This window comes from Erinaceus europaeus, chromosome 7 (assembly GCF_950295315.1).
Source record: "Erinaceus europaeus chromosome 7, mEriEur2.1, whole genome shotgun sequence".
In the NCBI taxonomy this organism is placed as follows: Eukaryota; Metazoa; Chordata; class Mammalia; order Eulipotyphla; family Erinaceidae; genus Erinaceus; species Erinaceus europaeus.
In genome coordinates, this window is record NC_080168.1 from 12,919,866 (window position 1) to 12,939,053 (window position 19,188).

The 19,188-nt window shown below is 44.9% G+C and overlaps 1 protein-coding gene across 7 annotated transcripts in view; it reads left to right on the plus strand.

Annotated features, from left to right (window-relative positions):
* DIS3L2 (DIS3 like 3'-5' exoribonuclease 2) overlaps window positions 1-19,188 on the plus strand; it is a 259,999-nt gene that overhangs the window by 85,264 nt on the left and 155,547 nt on the right. For all 7 annotated transcript variants that reach the window (XM_060193791.1, XM_060193785.1, XM_060193786.1 and 4 more), the window contains one exon: window positions 17,031-17,265. In XM_060193791.1, the coding sequence (XP_060049774.1) occupies window positions 17,031-17,265 (235 nt within the window). The remainder of the gene's footprint in view (window positions 1-17,030; window positions 17,266-19,188) is intronic.

The following is a 19,188-nucleotide window of genomic DNA, read 5'->3' on the forward strand; positions in this document are numbered from 1 at the left end:
CAAGACTGTATGCCACCTCATTTGGCTGTGGATGCAGTTTATCTCAGGATGGAGGCCATCAAGAGTGGGTAATATTTGCTGCTCTTAATTAGATGCAAAAAAAATGATTTTGAAGTTCCTGGACCCATGGGAGAGCATGGGAGAGCATGTTGACATCACCATACATGTCTACTGCACCTCTTGGTGCTGTGCCCTGGGATGCCGTTTTTGTGGATTCTGTTGTGGGTACCTTCTCCCCAGAAATGCCTTCCTGCTCCTCCAGGCTTCCTGTCATCTTGTGGGTGAATGGGTGCAGAGCCTGGTTGAGGTCACTCACTGAGCACAAGGAGTCTCTGGTGGAAGGCTGGCACAGGCAGAAATACGCAGCCGGCAGGGCTCGGGATGCACAAGGGCCTGAGTCGGACTCCTGGACTCACTTTCACTGGAGCAGTGCTCTGGTCTCTCTCTCCCTTGCAATCTTTTGCTCTTGCTTACTCCTAAAAATGAATAAATAAACCTTAAAAAGAAAGCTCCTCACGATGAAATACTGACTTAACTAAACAGTTAAGAAATATTTGTGGGAGTCCGGCTGTAGCGCAGCGGGTTAAGCGCAGGTGGCGCAAAGCACAAGGACCAGCATAAGGATCCCAGTTCGAACCCCGGCTCCCCACCTGCAGGGGATTTGCTTCACAGGCGGTGAAGCAGGTCTGCAGGTGTCTATCTTTCTCTCTTCCTCTCTGTCTTCCCCTCCTCTCTCCATTTCTCTCTGTCCTATCCAACAACGACAACAACAATAATAACTACAACAATAAAACAACAAGGGCAACAAAAGGGAATAAATAAATAAAATAAAATAAAATTTTTTTTTAAAAGAAATATTTGTAAAGTTTTTTATTGTTTTCTTTTAGATATTTATATATTACTGGGTAGAGGCAGAGAGAAACTGAGAGGGGATGAGGAGGTAAAGAGACAGAGAGACACCTGCAGCCCTTCGCCACTCGTGAAGCTTTCCCCCTGCAGGTGGGGACCAGGGGCATGAAACTGGGTCCTTGCGCACTGTAATGTGTGTGCTTAACCAGGTGCACCACCACCTGTCCCCAGCATTTGTAAAGTTAAACATAGCAGTGAGCCAGGTCCTTGCATGTAAACATGTCTGATTCATAACATGCATTTTAGTTCCTGCCTTAAAAGACCCCAATTTTGTTGAATATACTACCCAGAGCCATCTACAAATTTAATGCTATCCCCATCAAGATACCAAGCACATTTTTTAGGAGAATAGAACAAATGCTACAAATGTTTGTCTGGAACCAGAAAAGACCTAGAATTGCCAAAACAATCTTGAGAAAAAAAGAACAGAACCGGAGGCATCACACTCCCAGATCTCAAATTGTATTATAGGGCCGTTGTCATCAAAACTGCTTGGTACTGGAACATGAATAGACACACTGACCAGTGGAATAGGATTGAGAGCCCAGAAGTGAGCCCCCACACCTATGGACATCTAATCTTTGACAAAGGGGCCCAGACTATTACATGGGGAAAGCAGAGTCTCTTCAACAAATGGTGTTGGAAACAATGGGTTGAAACATGCGGAAGAATGAAACTGAACCATTATATTTCACCAAATACAAAAGTAAATTCCAAGTGGATCAAGGACTTGGATGTTAGACCACAAACTATCAGATACTTAGAAGAAAATATTGGCAGAACTCTTTTCCACATAAATTTTAAAGATATCTTCAATGAAACGAATCCAATTACAAAGAAGACTAAGGCAAGTATAAACCTATGGGACTACATCAAATTAAAAAGCTTCTTCACAGCAAAAGAAACCACTACCCAAACCAAGAGACCCCTCACAGATTGGGAGAAGATCTTTACATGCCATACATCAGACAAGATGTTAATAACCAACATATATAAAGAGTTTGCCAGACTCAACAACAAGACAACAAATAACCCCATCCAAAAATGGGGGGAGGACATGGACAGAATATTCACCACAGAAGAGATCCAAAAGGCTGAGAAACACATGAAAAAATGCTCCAAGTCTCCAAGAAATGCAAATCAAGACAACAATGAGATATCACTTCACTCCTGTGAGAATGTCTTACATCAGAAAAGGTAACAGCAGCAAATGCTGGAGAAGGTGTGGGGTCAAAGGAACCCTCTTACACTGCTGGTGGGAATATAAATTGGTCCAACCTCTGTGGAGAACAGTCTGGAGAACTCTCAGAAGGCTAGAAATGGACCTACCCTATGATCCTGCAATTCCTCTTCTGGGGATATATCCTAAAGAACCCAACATATCCATCCAAAAAGATCTGTGTACACATATGTTCTTGGCAGCACAATTTGTAATAGCCAAAACCTGGAAGCAACCCAGGTGTCCAACAACAGATGAGTGGCTGAGCAAGTTGTGGTATATATACACAATGGAATACTACTCAGCTATAAAAAATGGTGACTTCACCGTTTTCAGCCCATCTTGGATGGACCTTGAAAAAAATCATGTTGAGTGAAATAAGTCAGAAACAGAAGGATGAATATGGGATGATCTCATTCTCAGGCCGAAGTTGAAAAACAAGATCAGAAAAGAAAACACAAGTAGAACCTGAACTGGAAATGGCATATCGCACCAAAGTAAAAGACTCTGGGGTGGGTGGGTGGGGAGAATACAGGTCCATGAAGGGTGATAAATGACATAGCGGGGGTTGTATTGTTAAATGGGAAACTGGGGAATGCTATGCATGTACAAACTATTGTATTTACTGTTGAATGTAAAACATTAATTCCCCAATAAAGAAATAAATTAAACACAAGTAGAACCTGAAATGGAATTGGCATGTTGCACCAAAGTAAAAGACTCTGGGGTGGGTGGGTGGGGAGAATACAGGTCCAAGAAGGATTCAGAGGACCTAGTGGGGGTTGTATTGTTATATGGGAAACTGGGGAATGTTATGCATGTACAAACTATTGTACTTACTGTTGAATGTAAAACATTAATTCCCCAATAAAAAAATCAGAAAAAAAATAAATAAAGCAAACTGAGACAAACTGAGGCTGACACAAGAAATAGAAAAATAAATAAAGACCCCAATTTTGTAACTTAGGACTTTTGTTCTTTTTTATATCTCTTAACCTAAGTTCATAGTATTATATTTTTAAAAAGCTAGAAATATGAAAATTGTTCTTCTAGGGTAAGGCATCTGTCAGTATTTCCATTATAAAATGCAATTTTAAAGGGTTTACAAGTCAGCTGTAAAAATTTGTCCTTGGCTGATACTTTGTATACAGAAACCTCTGCCCAGGATCATTTTCAGAAGGATTTTTACAATGGCATAAACTGTGAGGTTATATGGCAGAACAACTTACATTGAACTCATTTTTTATGTTTCTATCAAAGTAGAGAAAGATGACAGCTTTTTAAATGATTCAAATAAAACAATATGAAAACTTGTGTTTCTAGCCTTTGCTCTTGGGAAGATGGTGGGGGAAAAAATCCTCCTCATGAGAAGATTCACCATGTTGAAATGTAAAAAAATAATAGCCCCGACCAGAGCCGGCATCAACCTAAGTCTCCATGCCTTCAAATAACTCTTCAAAGACCAAATTTCTGCAGCAGATTTAGAATGCAGTATCTGGGGCTGCTTTCCAACGAGAGAGAGGGAGACAGGGAGAGGGAGAGAACGAGCCTTTGGGGTCCCAGCTGTTGAAAAGTTGCTTTCTCTTTGGTACCTGGACTTAGAGGGGAAAGCCAAGGCGTGTTTCTTGCACGATTGGATTCTTACCTAGACAAGCTGGAGAGCTGCTTGTTAATGTAACTGCCCCCCCCCCCCAGCTTTGGACAGGTCTTCGCTTGACAAGATCAGCCACAGTGGAGATAAGCTCCTTGCTTTTGTGCTATTATGAACACACATGCACACGCTGTTCTGCCACACTTCACAGCTTGTGGCCAGGTTTCTTTTGTAAATTCTTTTCTCCTTCATCAAAGTGAAACCACATAAGCAGATTACCTCCAGGGATCATTGCAGACAAGGTAGCCAGGCTGGCCCTGGGGTTCACACAATAGCTTCCTCTGTTGAGGCAGCCCTGGGAGCAGTTCATGTGCAAGAAGGCATAGGGAGCGTTTGAGGTCTCGTGGGTTTCAGCTGAAACGTGACTTCATGTGAAACATGAATGGGAAATGGGCTTGGGTGATATACAGCTGTTTGGAAACAGTCTCAGTGCAAGCCTGCTTTCCTTCCTCCCTTCTAGACTCTAAAAATAGTGATGCTGGAACCACACTTGAGGGTAGAGAGGGAAATAGCAGCAACAACAGCAAAAACCCTTCATTTTTTTTTCAAAGACTTACTTATTAATTTATTAATGCGAAAGAGAATGAGCAATAGAGAACCAGGGCATTGCTCTGGCACATGCAGTGCAGAGGAGAGAGAGGGTGTACACACACACACACACACACACACACACTTTCTTCAGCCATCTGCCTGCTCTAAGATGACAGCAAAAATCCTCTGAGCTTTTTTGGTTGAAGAGAATGGCTTCCTTAGACAAAATGCTTTTTGAGAATCAACATTTATTCAAAGATCTTAGAATTAAAAAAATATATTATACTATTATATTTATTTATTTATTCATTCATTCCCTTTTGTTGCCCTTGTTTATTGTTGTTACTGCTGTCGTTGTTGTTGGATAGGACAAAGAGAAATGGAGAGAGGAGGGGAAGACAGATAGGGAGAGAAAGACACCTGCAGACCTGCTTCACTGCCTGTGAAGTGACTCCCCTGCAGGTGGGGAGCAGGGGGCTCGAACTGGGATCCTTACACTGGTTCTTGCACGTTGCACCACGTGCGCTTAACCTGCTGCGCCATCACCCGGCTCACGATTATACTATTTTTTTAAGATGTATCTGCTCCAGGGGGATGTCTTCTGGGGGGCAGGGCAGGGTGGGCAGAGTTAGAAATGTCTTCACTCTTCCAGTAAGATTTTGACCCCATGGTGTGACCTATATCCATGCGTCCAGCAAACCTGCAGAGCACTGTTATGTGTTGGGCACTGTAATAAGAGTTGGGTCAACAGCAATAGGCAGACAGGAGAGAAGAACTCAGCGAGCTCTGGTTGCGTTTCACTAGGGAAAATACCAGGCTAGGTGACAGCTCACCTGGTAACGTGCATACCTTGCCATATGAGTTCTCAGCCCAGTTTGGGGCCCTGAAACCAAACGGAAGTGCCCTGGCACTGGAGGAAGCTCCGGTGTGGTGGTGTCTCTCTTTCTCTGTCTCACTCGCTTATCTGAAAGATGTGAACAGCCACCCCAGGAGCAGTGGCATCAGGCACAAGCAAGGCCCCAGTAGCTTGTAGTGAAGATGTGCTACAGGTGTCTGTCTGTCTGTCTCCCTCTTCCTTCCTGCTCATTTCCTTGCTGTCTCTATGCAATAAATAAAGATAATAAATAAACAAACAAACAAATAAATAATAGGTGAGTTTGGGGCATGAGGTGGTAGAGATAAAAAAAATAGCAGGGGCCAGGTGGTAGCTCATTGGGTTAAGTGCACATGGCGTAAAGTGCACAGACGGCGTAAGGATCCCAGTTCGAGCCCCCAACTCCCCACCTGCAGGGGCCTGCTTCACAGGCAGTGAAAACAACAGCAGCAATAATAACAATAAACAACAAGGGCAACAAAAGGGAAAAAAATGGCCTCCAGGAGCAGTGGATTCATAATTCAAGCACTGAGCCCCAGCGATAACCCTGGAGACAAAAAAAAAAAAAAAAAAAAAAAAGACAATGAAAGAAGACCTCATCTCAGACTCTGAATGAGAACTGGAGGGACAAAGGTCTTTCTAGGGAGATCCTCAGAAATCAGCAGGTTCGTCTCTTCTGTGGTCAGCAATAGACGGAGGTGGAGAGGGGTGAGAACCAGTGCGGGGCACCTGTCAGGGTGGGTTCAAGCTCCTTGGGGGTGAGTGCCTTGTGAGGTTTCAGGCTGAGACTGGCACTCCCTCGTCCTACTCTGACTGCTGTGCTGGAAACAGACTGAAAGGAGAGCAGAGGCATGAGAGGCTGGTGTAGCTAGCGCCTGTCTCCAGAGGGAGAGCTTGAAGACTGGTCCGGTGTGTGGCCAGCTGGGGCTGCTGGGTATGATGGAGAGAGAGAAGCTACTCCCCCAAGAAGGTAGCAGGGTTTTGACCTGAGGAAGCACAAGAGTGGGGAGAGTTTCTTCTCTCCCACTAACTATAAACAGCAGATACTTTTGCCTGGCCAGAGAGGTGATGCACAGAACTTTAGGCATGGTGTCCTGGAGTTCTCTCCCCAGTACCACATGTACCAGAGCGCTAGAGCAGTTTCTCTCTTGCTTGGAAGTAAATAAACCTTAAAATATGAGCTGGGGGGAATAGTGTAGCAGGTGGCACACAGGACTTGCATGCTTGAAGTTCCAGGTTCAATCCCTGGCACTGCATGTGCAGAGCTGAGTGATACTCTAATCTCTCTCTCTCGTCAGTACATTAATCAGAAAAGTGCCTATAGTCTGTCTGCTGTGACAGTGCTCATGGCCATGCCCTAGAATGAAAGAGGTCCGTTGGCAAGCCTCATCAGGAACTCCCTGTGGAAATATCAGTTGCTTTTTTTGGCTTCAGAGCATTTCCTGAACAGTGGATTATACTGTGTCCCGAGTGTGCCATTAAGGGATTTGAAAGTTTGTTAAAATGTGTGGCAAGTCCATGCTGTCACTTCAGGCTGACCAGAGCAGCCGAGGACGGGCACGCATCCACTAGGTGGGCTGGGAGAGGGGACTGCCTGGAGGTGGCCCAGGTAGTGATGTAGGCAGTGTGGCAGCCCTGAGGCTCAAAGCCCTCTGCTGATGTGCTTTTCACAGGCTTTTCAGCACAAAGGGCCTGTGCACGAGGTGTCTACTAGTCTTCTGAAGGAGCTCTCCCCAACAAGTTGACAGCCACCCCCTGCCCCAGGGGCAAATGATAGAATCAACTATGCTTATTAGCTCTGAATGTTGTCTCTATCTTCTTTCTGTTCTTTATCATCTTCTTCCCTTTTCGCTTCCTCCTCCTCCTCCAGCTCTTCCCCCACTCCCCATTCTCCTTCCCCCTCTTTAGAAAAAGCTTTAATTGGAGAGAGCCAGGCCTGAGCAGTGTTACACCTGTCTGATCACACACGTTAATGATGTGCAAGAACCCAGGTTCGAGCCTCTAGTCCACACTTGGCAGGGGGAAAGCTTTGTGAGTGGTGAAGCAGGTCTGCAGGTATCTCTCTTTCTCCTTACCCTCTCGGTTTCTTGATGTCTGTATTCAGTAAATGAAGATAACAAAATAGAGAGAGAGAGAGAGAGAGCGACAGAGAGGACACACACACACACACACACACACAGAGGGAGAGACAGAGAGGTCACACACACACACACACACACACACACACACACACAGAGGGAGAGACAGAGAGGTCACACACACACACACACACACACACACACACACACAGAGGGAGAGACAGAGAGGTCACACACACACACACACACACACACACACACACACACACACAGAGGGAGAGACAGAGAGGTCACACACACAGAGACAGAGGGAGAGAGGCAGAGAGGACACACACACAGAGATAGAGAGAGAGGGAGAGACAGAGAGGACACACAGACAGAGAGAGGGAGAGACAGGACACACACAGAGATAGAGAGGGAGCGAGACAGGACACACACACACAGACAGAGAGAGGGAGAGACAGGACACACATACAGAGAGACAGAGAGAGGGAGAGACAGAGAGGACAGACACACAGAGAGACAGAGGGAGAGAGACACAGAGGACACACACAGAGAGAGAGAGGGAGAGAGACACAGAGGACACACACACAGACAGAGAGAGGGAGAGAGGGAGAGGGCTCTGGCATCTGCAGCACCAGTCTTGATTCTTACCTGCTGAGATTCCCTGCAGCCTTGTGGCTTCCATTGTTGAATTGGGGAGCAGTAAATGTTTTTTTTTGAAAGTTGACTTTTTATTTAAAAATTTTTATTATCTTTATTTATTTATTGGATAGAGACGGCCATAAATCAAGTGGGAAGGGGGAGAGAGACAGATACCTGCAGCCTTGCTTCACCACTCACAAAGCTTTCCCCCTGCAGGTGGGGAATGGGGGCTCGATCCTGGGTCCTTGCGCATTGTAACAAGTGTGTTCAACTGGGTGCACCACCACCTGGCCCCCAGGAGCAGTGAATGTTACGGTTTCACTCACATTTGTATTATAACTGGAGTCACGACTTAGAGAGGAAGCCTTTCTCCTGAGTCAGTTTAGGAAAATGCATTCATTTCAGTAACCCCCAGTTTCATTTATTTGCACTTTATTTATGTATTTATTTATTTTTCCTCCAGGGTTTTCATTGGGGCTCAATACCTGCACTATGAATTCACTGTTCCTGTGGCCATTTTTTTTTTTAATGAAAGAGAGAAATTGAGAGAGGAGGGGAAGATAGAGTGGGAGAGAGAAAGACAGACACCTGCAGACCTGCTTCACCACTTGTGAAGTGACCCCTGCCCTGCATATGGGGAGCTGGGGGCTTGAACTGGGATCCTTAAGCTTCGTACTGTGTGCACTTAACCTGGTGCACCATTGCCCAGCCACCTCATTTATTTGCATTTTATATGAGTTTGCTTTTTATGATGATAAGATTCAGCTGTGAAGAATTGGCAACTCCTTCCTGGTTTCCAGATGTTTGGCATCAATTCAGGCACCTACACAGGTGTCTGAGTTTAGCTGGCTGGAGTGCTTGGTAGTGACCTTACTGCTTTCTTGTGATTTTAAACCAGTGGTCCTTTTTTTTTTTTTTTTTTTAAATTGAAGTAACACTGTATCATAATATTGTTTAAATTTCAAATTGTGCATCATTCAAAAATCAAAGTGTCTGTACCAATTAAGTTCACCACTGAATGTCCAACTCCACCCTTTGCCACACGGTGGACAAAAAAAGCATGCTTTTTTTTGCAGCTGATTCAAGCCTCTCTGAATTCTCTTATTTTTTTAAAAATATATTTTTGGATAGAGACAGTGCAAAATAGAAAGAGAAGAAGGAGATAGAGAGGGAGAGAGAGACACCTGCAGCACTGCTTCACTGCTCCTGAAGCTTACCCCCCTGCAAGTGGGGACTGGGGACTTGAACCCAGGTCCTTGTGAATTGTAATATGCCTGTTCAACTCGGTGCATCAGTGCCTGGCCCCTTCTGAATTCTCTTCTAATGAGAACAAGAGAAAAGCATTAATCGAGCATGTTCTAAGTTGAGCGTTTTGGAAGTTTCGGATGAATATAAAATAAAAGTCTGGAACATTTGCTGTCTTGTGACAGAGAGAAACACACAGCGGCTTGGAGCAGAGCCTCAAGAAGCTTTATTAGAACAGACTGGTCAAGGACTAGCAGTGCCTCAGGGAAGGAAGCAGGTGGGAGGAGTCCTCATAGAAGATCTGGACCTTGAACTTGGATTTGAATTATGAGCAGGCAAATGGGAGATGCAGTATTTCATGTGTGAATGTTATCAGGTGGGGTGGGGAGTGCTTGCACAGAGCTCCTCCTGAGTCTGCCAGTTGGACATCTCTCGCAGGAGTGCCTGGGGCAGAGAGCACTGGACTCCATTTTCCTGTAAGTCACCGCCACTACTACTTGGCTGTGGGCTTGGGTTGTCTGGAGCTGTTTTCTCTTCTGTGACAGAGAGGTCATCGCCCCCCTGTGTCTTCCCCAGGGCCTTCGTGTGGGTCAAATCAGGGTGCACAAAGTGCAGGGAGCCCTGTGCAGTGGGACTTTGGTGATCAGCCACCCCTAAGTACTGTTTGAACGCTTGACTTCCTTGGCTCCTGTTCCTGTTGGCTGAAGCCCCTTTACTTGAGTCTGAGCTCAGGGCTCTGTCCTCAGCTTCTCTTTTCAGTTGCCACTTGACTCAGGGACACCTTTCTTACCTGCCTGTCTGTGACCACTCCTCTGGACTTCTGTCCTCCAGTCCCCGCTCTCCATCCCCAGACCTACATCGCCAGCTGCCACCTGGGTCTTTCTCGTCACCTTTACCTTGCTGGGCTGAAAGCCTATACATTAGTTGCCCTATACAACTGTTGCTGACTTACTGTTCTTGTTTTCTTCTGAGGTCAGGACCCTGAATTGACCTCCGACCTTCCCGCATCTCCTCCTTGCTTCCTTCATGTTGTTCTTTAGAGTTGAAGGCTCCACCCAGGAGTGTCATTATTACTATTACTATTATTATTGTGACAGCATCCCCCTACTCAGCTTCTGTTGTGCTGCAGCCATATGTGCTAAGAGCTTTGTGCATATCAGGTCATCTCTCACAGTCCTCTTAGGACAATGGATATCTTGCCCCATTTACAAAGTGATGAAACTGGGATTTGAAGAGATTAAATGACTCCCAAGGTGGGATAGCTGCTGATGGAGTGCAACACAAGCGCAGCTGTGCTGACCACATGCCCTGCTCTGAGCAGCCTTCCTCTCCCCTCTTACAGACTCCCCTAATGGTCCAGGAGAGAGCAGCTCAGGGCTCACTGAATCAGCATCCGGGCACCCCTGTCTGCTGCCCCATTCTCCTTTGTCTCTCCATATAGACTTTCCAGATTGATAGCTGCCTATATGTTCATTTTTGTTGTCTGGAATGATGCCAGGACATCTCACATGTAGATTCCACTGATCCTAAGCCAAAAACTTTCATTCGTTTTACACATACAGAGAGGGTGGGGGGAAAGAGAGACACCACAGTACTGATTCACCATCTGTGGAACTTCCTCTCTGGTAAGGGTTGTGCCAGATACCTGGGTGAGATATCTCTGGCCTTGTATCTTCACTCTCTATTTCCACTAGCAGGGTATGTATGATGTGTACCCTCCCTTATTCAGGGAACAAGACTGAGAGAGTAAGAAATTACTACATGACCCAGCAGTTTGCTTCTCTTGCTAGTTGATGTCGGCCTTACAGTCCAGAGGTGAGACTCTCCTCCACAGGAGAGATCATTGTAACTGCCATGTACACTCAGAGTAAATGGTGAGTGCAGTCAGCCCTCCCCCTGCTGCCAGCCTCTACCCCCATTTCTCTCAGTTTTAGAGAATCCTCAAGCCCTCAGTTAACCAGGTCAGCAGCCTAGCTGTTTTCCTCAGGAAGCCCCTCTATTCACGCTGAGCCCTGAGTTCCCCCACATCTCAGTCAACCTGAACTGGCAGCTCAGCCCCAGACCCTTGTTCTCTTCACCTGTCCTCTCTGTGGAATGTTTTCCGTGTGTAGATGTGCTCTTTTCCATGGAGGAAGGGCTATGACTTTCATCCTTTTCCCAGAGGGAGCTGCTAAACTTCAAAGTTGAGAAACCCTAGACTTGACTTTTCAGCTCTTTCCAGGCCAATCCCACAGAAGGAGGCCTTTCCCTTTGCAGATCCAAGGAAAATTGGGTTCCGAGTTTTTAAACCACATACTCTTTTATCTGGAAACCGTTCTGAAGCCCTCTTGTATCCTGAGAGCCTTTCATATTCATTTTTCATATTTCTACTCATGTAGCTCTCTATTTGTCAAGTATTGAGCATCAAGATTGATTCTACAAGTTTCTGTCTATAGAGTCGGCAAAGATGTGTATACAGAGCACAAGCCAGCAGGTGAGGCAGATCACACGTATGGGTAGCACTAACAGTGGAGGGATTGAGAAGACATGAAGTGCAGATAAATTGCTTTGAGTCATTTTAGGAAAGGGAAAAGCTGCTCTTGATGGTGACTGGTGGTGGAGATGACTGTGTGGAAGGAAGACTCTGGGATAGAGAAGATCTAAGCTATTGCTTAGATCTTGAGAAATGGGTTGATTTGAGATATGCAGAGAGCTAGAGGGTTGAATGCAGAATGCCATCTCTGTTCTTTGTTCTTTCAAATGACACTCCAAGGAATTTTCAGTTTTTTAGGAAACTAGACTTTGAACAAGCCTGTTCTCCATTCATTACTCTTGTTGATTCACTCAGCTTCGACACAAGGCCTACTAAATGTGAGTCTCGCCTCTTGGAATTCCACAGTGAATAATAGAGCCTCGGTGCTCGTGAAGCCTACATTCTAGTTCAAGGACAGAAAGTAAGCAAGCAGATACTCTCTTGTGAGGTAGCAGAGTGCAGTGATGAAAACTCCATCAGGCTAAGAGGGTAGAGGTGACCATGAGGCAGGGCTCTGAAGCTATGGTGGTCAAGGAAGGCTTCTCCTGAGAGGAGGGTATTTGCACTTAGACCTGGACACAAGGGGAGAGCAAGGCCTGTGAATAGTTGGGCAATGAGTTTTCCAGATAGAGGGAATAACAAATACAAAAACCTCAAGATGGAAGGTTTTAGTATTCTAGGAATAGCAAGGAGATCTCTAGGATTGGTGTATAATTTACAAAGGAAAGAAGTTGTAGAAAATGAGAATGGAAAACATAGATGTGGGCCAGATTTAACAAGGTCTTGTGGCATGATGATGGAAGGTTGTTGGGAAAAGTTGAGAGTGTGACATGTTTTTATAAGGATCACTATAGCTGCTTTGGTCCAGAATGGAAATTAGGAGCTCAGCTTTTGCAGTAGTTCAGCAAGGAGATAAACGTTGCTGAGATTCGTGTAATGACACAGCAACTAGATGCAATTTCAAGGAAGGGCCAGTGGGCTCTTCTGCTGGATCGGGCATGGGGTATGAGAGGGAGAGAGTCAAGGACAGTGCCACTGTTGGTGGGAACTTGAGGGTTATGCTGTCTATCTATACCTATCTACCTACCTACCTTTCTATCTATCTATCTATCTGCCTACCTACTTACTTACCTATCTATCTATCTTAGGTGCAAGCTGACATCCAAATGAGACTGTCAAATAGGCACAGCTGGTTAACAGCCTCAAGTTCAGAGGAAAGGTCAAGACACTTAATTTGGGGGAGATAATAGTGTATAGAGAGATTGAAAGTCATGAACTGAATGAAACCATGTAAGGAGTGAGTCTAGAGAAATCCTCTCCCTAGTGTTTGACTGTGTTCTCTGTCTCCTGCATCTGGTCCTGGGTAGAGAGGTGTGGTATGGAGGGTGGTGTATACTTCCTCCTGTAGGCCATCAGGAAACACTGTGGTTCTTTCTTTCTTGAAGATACGATCACTGGGCTTAGCTGTTGCCACTCAGCCCCATCTACCATCAAACTACACCTCCAAGCTCATGACTTAAGTGGTTTCTGTGACCACTGATGATCATTCCCTGACCCATTATTCCAACAGGGATGGCAGTGTGATAATAATGAAAGTCTTTGCTTCCTTCTTAATTAGCAAAAACTGTTCCATAAAGAAGCCATTTACCTCAACTACTTGCTTAGCTAGAGGTATAACTTGTACAGAAAGGCAGATAAATGCTTAGAATATTCATAAAGTTGACCAGATGTCACCTTTTCATGGTGATTTTTGATAAGACTCTGGAGTTCTTTGACACTTTTTTTTTTCCTGTATGTAAGTCCCTGCAGAGTTTGTCTAGTTCCTGTCCTGGACTTAATATCCATTTCTCTTAAAGAGTACCACAGCCTTCATGTCTAACCAGCATCCCATGTACCATGACCACAGCCTAACATTTGTATTCTCTCATTTTTATGATGATCCGTCCCCCGAACATTTGTGTGTAATGAGATAGCAAAATAGAGTGAAAATGCATTCTAGATGCAGTGCACTGCTTTCCATGATCACCAGTTGTTTGTTCACTAGGTCCTGCTACCTTACAGCATTTCTTTGCTGAAAACGCTGTTTCTTGCTTATAGCTCATTTAGGCTGTGGAGAAGCTCCTGATATCAGAACCAAGTTGGGTTTAAAATGTGCAGTATAATTGCACTTGATGCACTCTGCATGGTTCTCCTCTTCCCACGACTTTTCCTTGGGCCTTGTATGCATGAGCCAAAGCACAAGTCTTAAAGAAATTGAGCAGTTTCACTGATACGGATGATGTCAAATTCTCTTTTATTCCTTGTCTGTTAATTCTCTGGTTTTCCCCCTGTATTTATTTTGGGTAAAATACAGAATTGACTTATGTGGCAAGGTGTTATGTGCCCAGAGTACTACTCACTCAGCTCTGGCTTATAGTGGTGGTAAGGACTGAACCTGGGATCTCAGAGCCTCAGGCATAAGAATCTTTTGCTGAACCATTAGTCTGTCTGCCCAGTCTTTGCTTCAGTTCTCTAGATTCCAAGTATGAGTGAAACCATCTGGTAGTTGTCTTTAATCTACCTAGATATAAATTGATTTAAAGCTTAGTTGTGTTTCCCTCCTATGTTCTTATGTAGGAAGGGGTCTGAAGGAACCTTTGTAGAGATTTCTGGTGTATGCAATTAAAAATATATGTATACATGTGTACATATATGTGTGTGTGTGTATATATATATATATATATATATATATATATCAAAGAAAAGGAACATTGCTTGTCCTAACTCCTTATGGAAATTAAGAGTGAAGTTGAGAAGAGTTAAAATATAGCATGAAAGGTAATTTCATTAAATGTATTCAGAAACTGAAAAGCATATTTAAAAAGTTATCTAGAGAGAGAGAGAGAGAAAATAACAGCCCTAGCATTAAGTGTGAAGTGGGATTAAATCTGCTATTTATTCAAGCATACAAGTCTGTGCTTTAACAAACTGAGCTAGTCCTTGGCCCTAGGAATCAAGGTTTTTAAAAAATATATTCAAAGGGGGAGTCGGGCTGTAGCGCAGCGGGTTAAGTGCAGGTGGCGCAAAGCACAAGGACCGGCATAAGGATCCCGGTTCGAACCCCAGCTCCCCACCTGCAGGGGAGTCGCTTCACAGGCGGTGAAGCAGGTCTGCAGGTGTCTATCTTTCTCTCCCCCTCTCTGTCGTCTTCCCTTCCTCTCTCCATTTCTCTCTGTCCTATCCAACAACGACGACAACAACAATAATAACTACAACAATAAAACAACAAGGGCAACAAAAGGGAATAAATAAATAAAATAAAATATTTTAAAAAATTAAAATATATATATTCAAAGGTATGAACTCATGGAAATTAATCAGTGTTACAAATTTTTCTGTTCTTAGAATTTTATGAAGTCAATTAAAATGTGTTGGAAATATTGCTCCAAAGTAAAAGACTCTGGGGAGAATACAGGTCCTGGAAAAGGATGACAGGGGACCTAGTGGGGGTTGTATTGTTATGTGGAAAACTGACCTGTTTGCTCACACTTCAGTTCCCCCAGCTCTTTTCTAGTAGACTTTGAGTGTGGACACTGCTGTGTCTCTGCCTCCTAGACCAGCACATGGCACTGAAGGGCACCCGGGAGTGATTTGTTGGCTCAATGAAGTGTCCACTCTGTCTCCCCGCTGGAGCTCAGGCCTCTTGGGGGAACCCCAGCATGATCTTGGCCTCTCAGCATTTGTCTGAAAGAAGGAAATGCATGGCTGTTGATTGCGTGATAATTTGTGCTGTTTTGACATTTGCATCTGGTATCACAATTTAATTATTTGTTTAAATTGTTGTAGATTTCTCTTCCAGAAATCAATTCTTAAGAAGGATATGATGTTCTAATGAGCATCTAGAACCCACAAAATCTATTGACTTTTTTTTTCTAATGTGGATGGGCAGATTTACATGTAGGTTACCTTTAAAAAAATTGATGAGGGGGTCGGGTGGTGGCGCAGTGGGTAAAGCGCATGTGGCGCAAAGCGCATGTGGCGCAAAGCGCATGGACCGGCGTAAAGATCCCGGTTCGAGCTCCCGGCTCCCCACCTGCAGGGGAGTCGCTTCACAGGCGGTGAAGCAGGTCTGCAGGTGTCTATCTTTCTCTCCCCTTCTCTGTCTTCCCCTCCTCTCTCCATTTCTCTCTGTCCTATCCAACAACAAATTGCATCAACAAGGGCAATAATAATAACCACAACGAAGCTACAACAAGGGCAACAAAAGGGGGAAAAAACAAAATGGCCTCCAGGAGCGGTGGATTCATGGTGCAGGCACCGAGCCCAGCAATAACCCTGGAGGAGGAAAAAAAAAAAATTGATGAAACAATATTTTATGTATTTTAATAGTATCTCTAGAAACCAGAATACTGTTTCAGGACTGTCATGTGGCAAACTCAATAATGACTTTTTCTTTAATTCTGTTTGACGTGTAATATTGTATAATGCATCATATTTATAATGTTTTGTGACACCTGGGAATGAACTCAGGACCTTCATAAAGATATAGTTTTGCCTTTGTCCAATAGACCCATCATTTTTATTTCTGCTGTGGTTTTATCCTGAGAGAGAGAGAGAAAGAAAGAAAGACACCAGCACTGAAGTTTCCCTCAATGCTTTAGTCCATATAGTGCACAGGGGGCTCAAACCTGGGGTAGGTGCGTGGTGTCCCCTCCCTACCTCCTTCCCTCCCTCCCTTCCTCCCTCCATCCCTTCCTTCCTTCCTTCCTTCCTTCCTTCCTTCCTTCCTTCTTTCCTTCCTTCCTTCCTTCCTAACTTCCTTCTATGAAGTTCCCCTGGTGCCATGTATGCCCATGGAGTGCTGGGGCTCAAACCCAGGACCTTGCACATGGTAAGGCCTGTGCTCTACTAGGTGAGCACTTTTCAAGCTCCACATTTATATTTTATGAGAACATTTTTTTTATAAAACTCTAGTTCATACTTTCTTTTGTTTTTTCCATTTCATCTTTTATCCATGTGGCTTCGCTTGTGACACAATGCAGTGACATATGACTGGGTTCTAGTACTGTTTCCTAACATGTGAATTGATCAGTTTATCCAGTGACCAGGCATTTGGGGGAGAGAAGAGAACAGGCATCAGCAGCAGGAGCATGGGCATGGCATTTGTCCAGGGCAGCCCGAAGAGCTGTGTGGTAGCTTGGTGTGGTTGGAACGGTCACCTCCTTGTGGTATTCTGTGCATCTGCAAAGAAAAGGTCCGTTTCAAACCACATGGCAAGTGTCCATTGCTGTCACTTTCTATTGTGTGGATTTTCCCCTAAGAAAAACGCTGGCTCTTTCTTTCCCCATCCAGTGATTTAGCAGAATGTTTGTGTCTGTTTCCTTCAGGTGATTAAACCAGAGAGCAATGACAAAGACACAGAGGGCACCTATGAGTCTGATCTCCCTGAGGATGTGTGTGGAAGCCAGATCCCCCTCCTGTCCCCAAAGGACTGCCCCAACAGCCCTGACGTCATTATCGAGGCTCAGTTGGATGACAGTGACTCAGAAGACAGACATGGCCACCCACAGAATGTTTTGGTTGATGGCGTCAAGAGACTCTCAGTTTGTACCCACGACAAAGGTGAGCACTGGACGGGGGCCTGACATCCTGGATTGGAATTCTCTCTGCACCTGAAAGTAATCACACCACACACTCAGTAACCTCCTTGTTTCTGACCTGTGGCCACTTTGAGGGGCGGGAGCACTTTGGCAGGCTAGCTGCTGGTTCTGAGGACAGGACAGAAATGCTGCCCGGGAGTTATGTGGACAGTGGCTGCCATTGCGGGTTTCCTGGTAGCCATGTGGCTGGTGGGCCTTTACATGTTCTGTGACGAGTTCCATCCACCTGTGGTCGATATGAGCAGAATTCAACTGGTCTTTAAAGTTCTCACAAGCACTTCATCCCACCCTGGATTTTGCTTTAACTTAGTACTTCTTTTTAACTTGGTTCATTTCAAAAAGATTTTCTTTTTTACCCCCCTATTATTGGTGGTGGGAATGGCTCACCTTAACTTCGTTGTGTTAATCAATAGATTCTGCACCTTATAAAAATGCCAGTCTTGTTTCCTTCCTAAGCCTAAGCCATTGGGTCCTTGAGGTGCAGAAGTGTGTCTGCTGTGATCAAGGGCCCTGCCTGGCTACACTGTGGGGGGCTTACTGGAAGGTAGCAGTGATCACTGTAGATTTCCAAGATCTTAAGTGGACACAGTAGTTCTCCAGCCAACCTTGCTGTATGCATGTGTTCTGAAATGGAAAAGGTTAAGCTAGCCTGATCAGAAAGAAGTTTCTGGCATGGTGCTCCTCAAAATCTAGAACAAGTGCCAGGAAATCCTGAGAGGAGGATGCTCAGCAGACCCCTGGGGAAGAGGTGTGTGGACCACTCACTGGCATCCTGAAGACAGCTGTAGCTGGTTTCCGGAAGTGACCTGGGGCAGCGTGCGTTTCTGAACACATGTGTTGCTTGTTGGTGCCAAGGACCACTCAGATGGGCTTTTCAACTTGGAAATTCCTTTTGAATGAGGAGATCCTCACCCTCTCCCCCTCCAACCCAGGTGTGCTGACTGAGGGTCCCCAGAACCCTCCTGTCTTGTGGCCTGAGCAGACAACTAGTGGATTCATTGCTTAGGGCCCAGATAGTTTCATTTGGACGTTCCACATTGATGTTCTAGAAATTCTTCTTCTATTTCTTCTTTCTTCGTTTCAGAACAGTCAGTTGCTGTGACCCTCTTCTGGCAAGTGTGCATACTCTTGTAATGACATCAGTCCTCTGAATCATGTCTTTTCTAGAAGAGAGAGGAATAACCAGGACCTTAAAGAGCCAGGTCCATCACCAACAAGCTCACTAAGGGAGAAAGATGTTTGTCTGGCACAGCCAGGCCAAGGAGTACTTTGAAACTCCTGTGTTTTTGGCCTTAAACTGCTCCGTGGAAACTGAGCTCTGGGGATTGGACTTGGCAGGTCTCAGGAGCCTCTTTCTTTTCCCCTAGGCTCCAAGTTGAAGGGATAAGCTGCCTTGGTTTCTCATTAGTGGTTGGGACCACTACAAGGGCAAGGAAATACTGATGGATAGAAGTGATGGCAGAATTGGTGACTGAGGTGGATGCTAGGAATTCACTTTATCCTTTGGGGAACTCTCATGCCAGACCTGCTCTTCATTTGCCCTCTGTCATGATTTCTTGTCCTTTGCCCTTCTAAGTCAATGTAATCGAGGGCTTTTTCCTAATTATTTATTTATTTATTTATTCATTTATTTATTTATTTATGAAAGGAGACATTAACAAAACCATGGGATAGGAGGCTTACAACTCTGCACAATTCCCACCACGCGATCTCCCTGTCCCATCCCCTCCCCTGATAGCTTTCCCATTCTCTATCCCTCTGGGAGTATGCAGAAGGTGGAAGGTCTGGCTTCTGTAATTGCTTCCCTGCTGAACATGGGCGTTGACTGGTTGATCCATATTCCCAGTCTGCCTCTCTTTCTATAGTAGGGTGGGTCTCTGGGGAA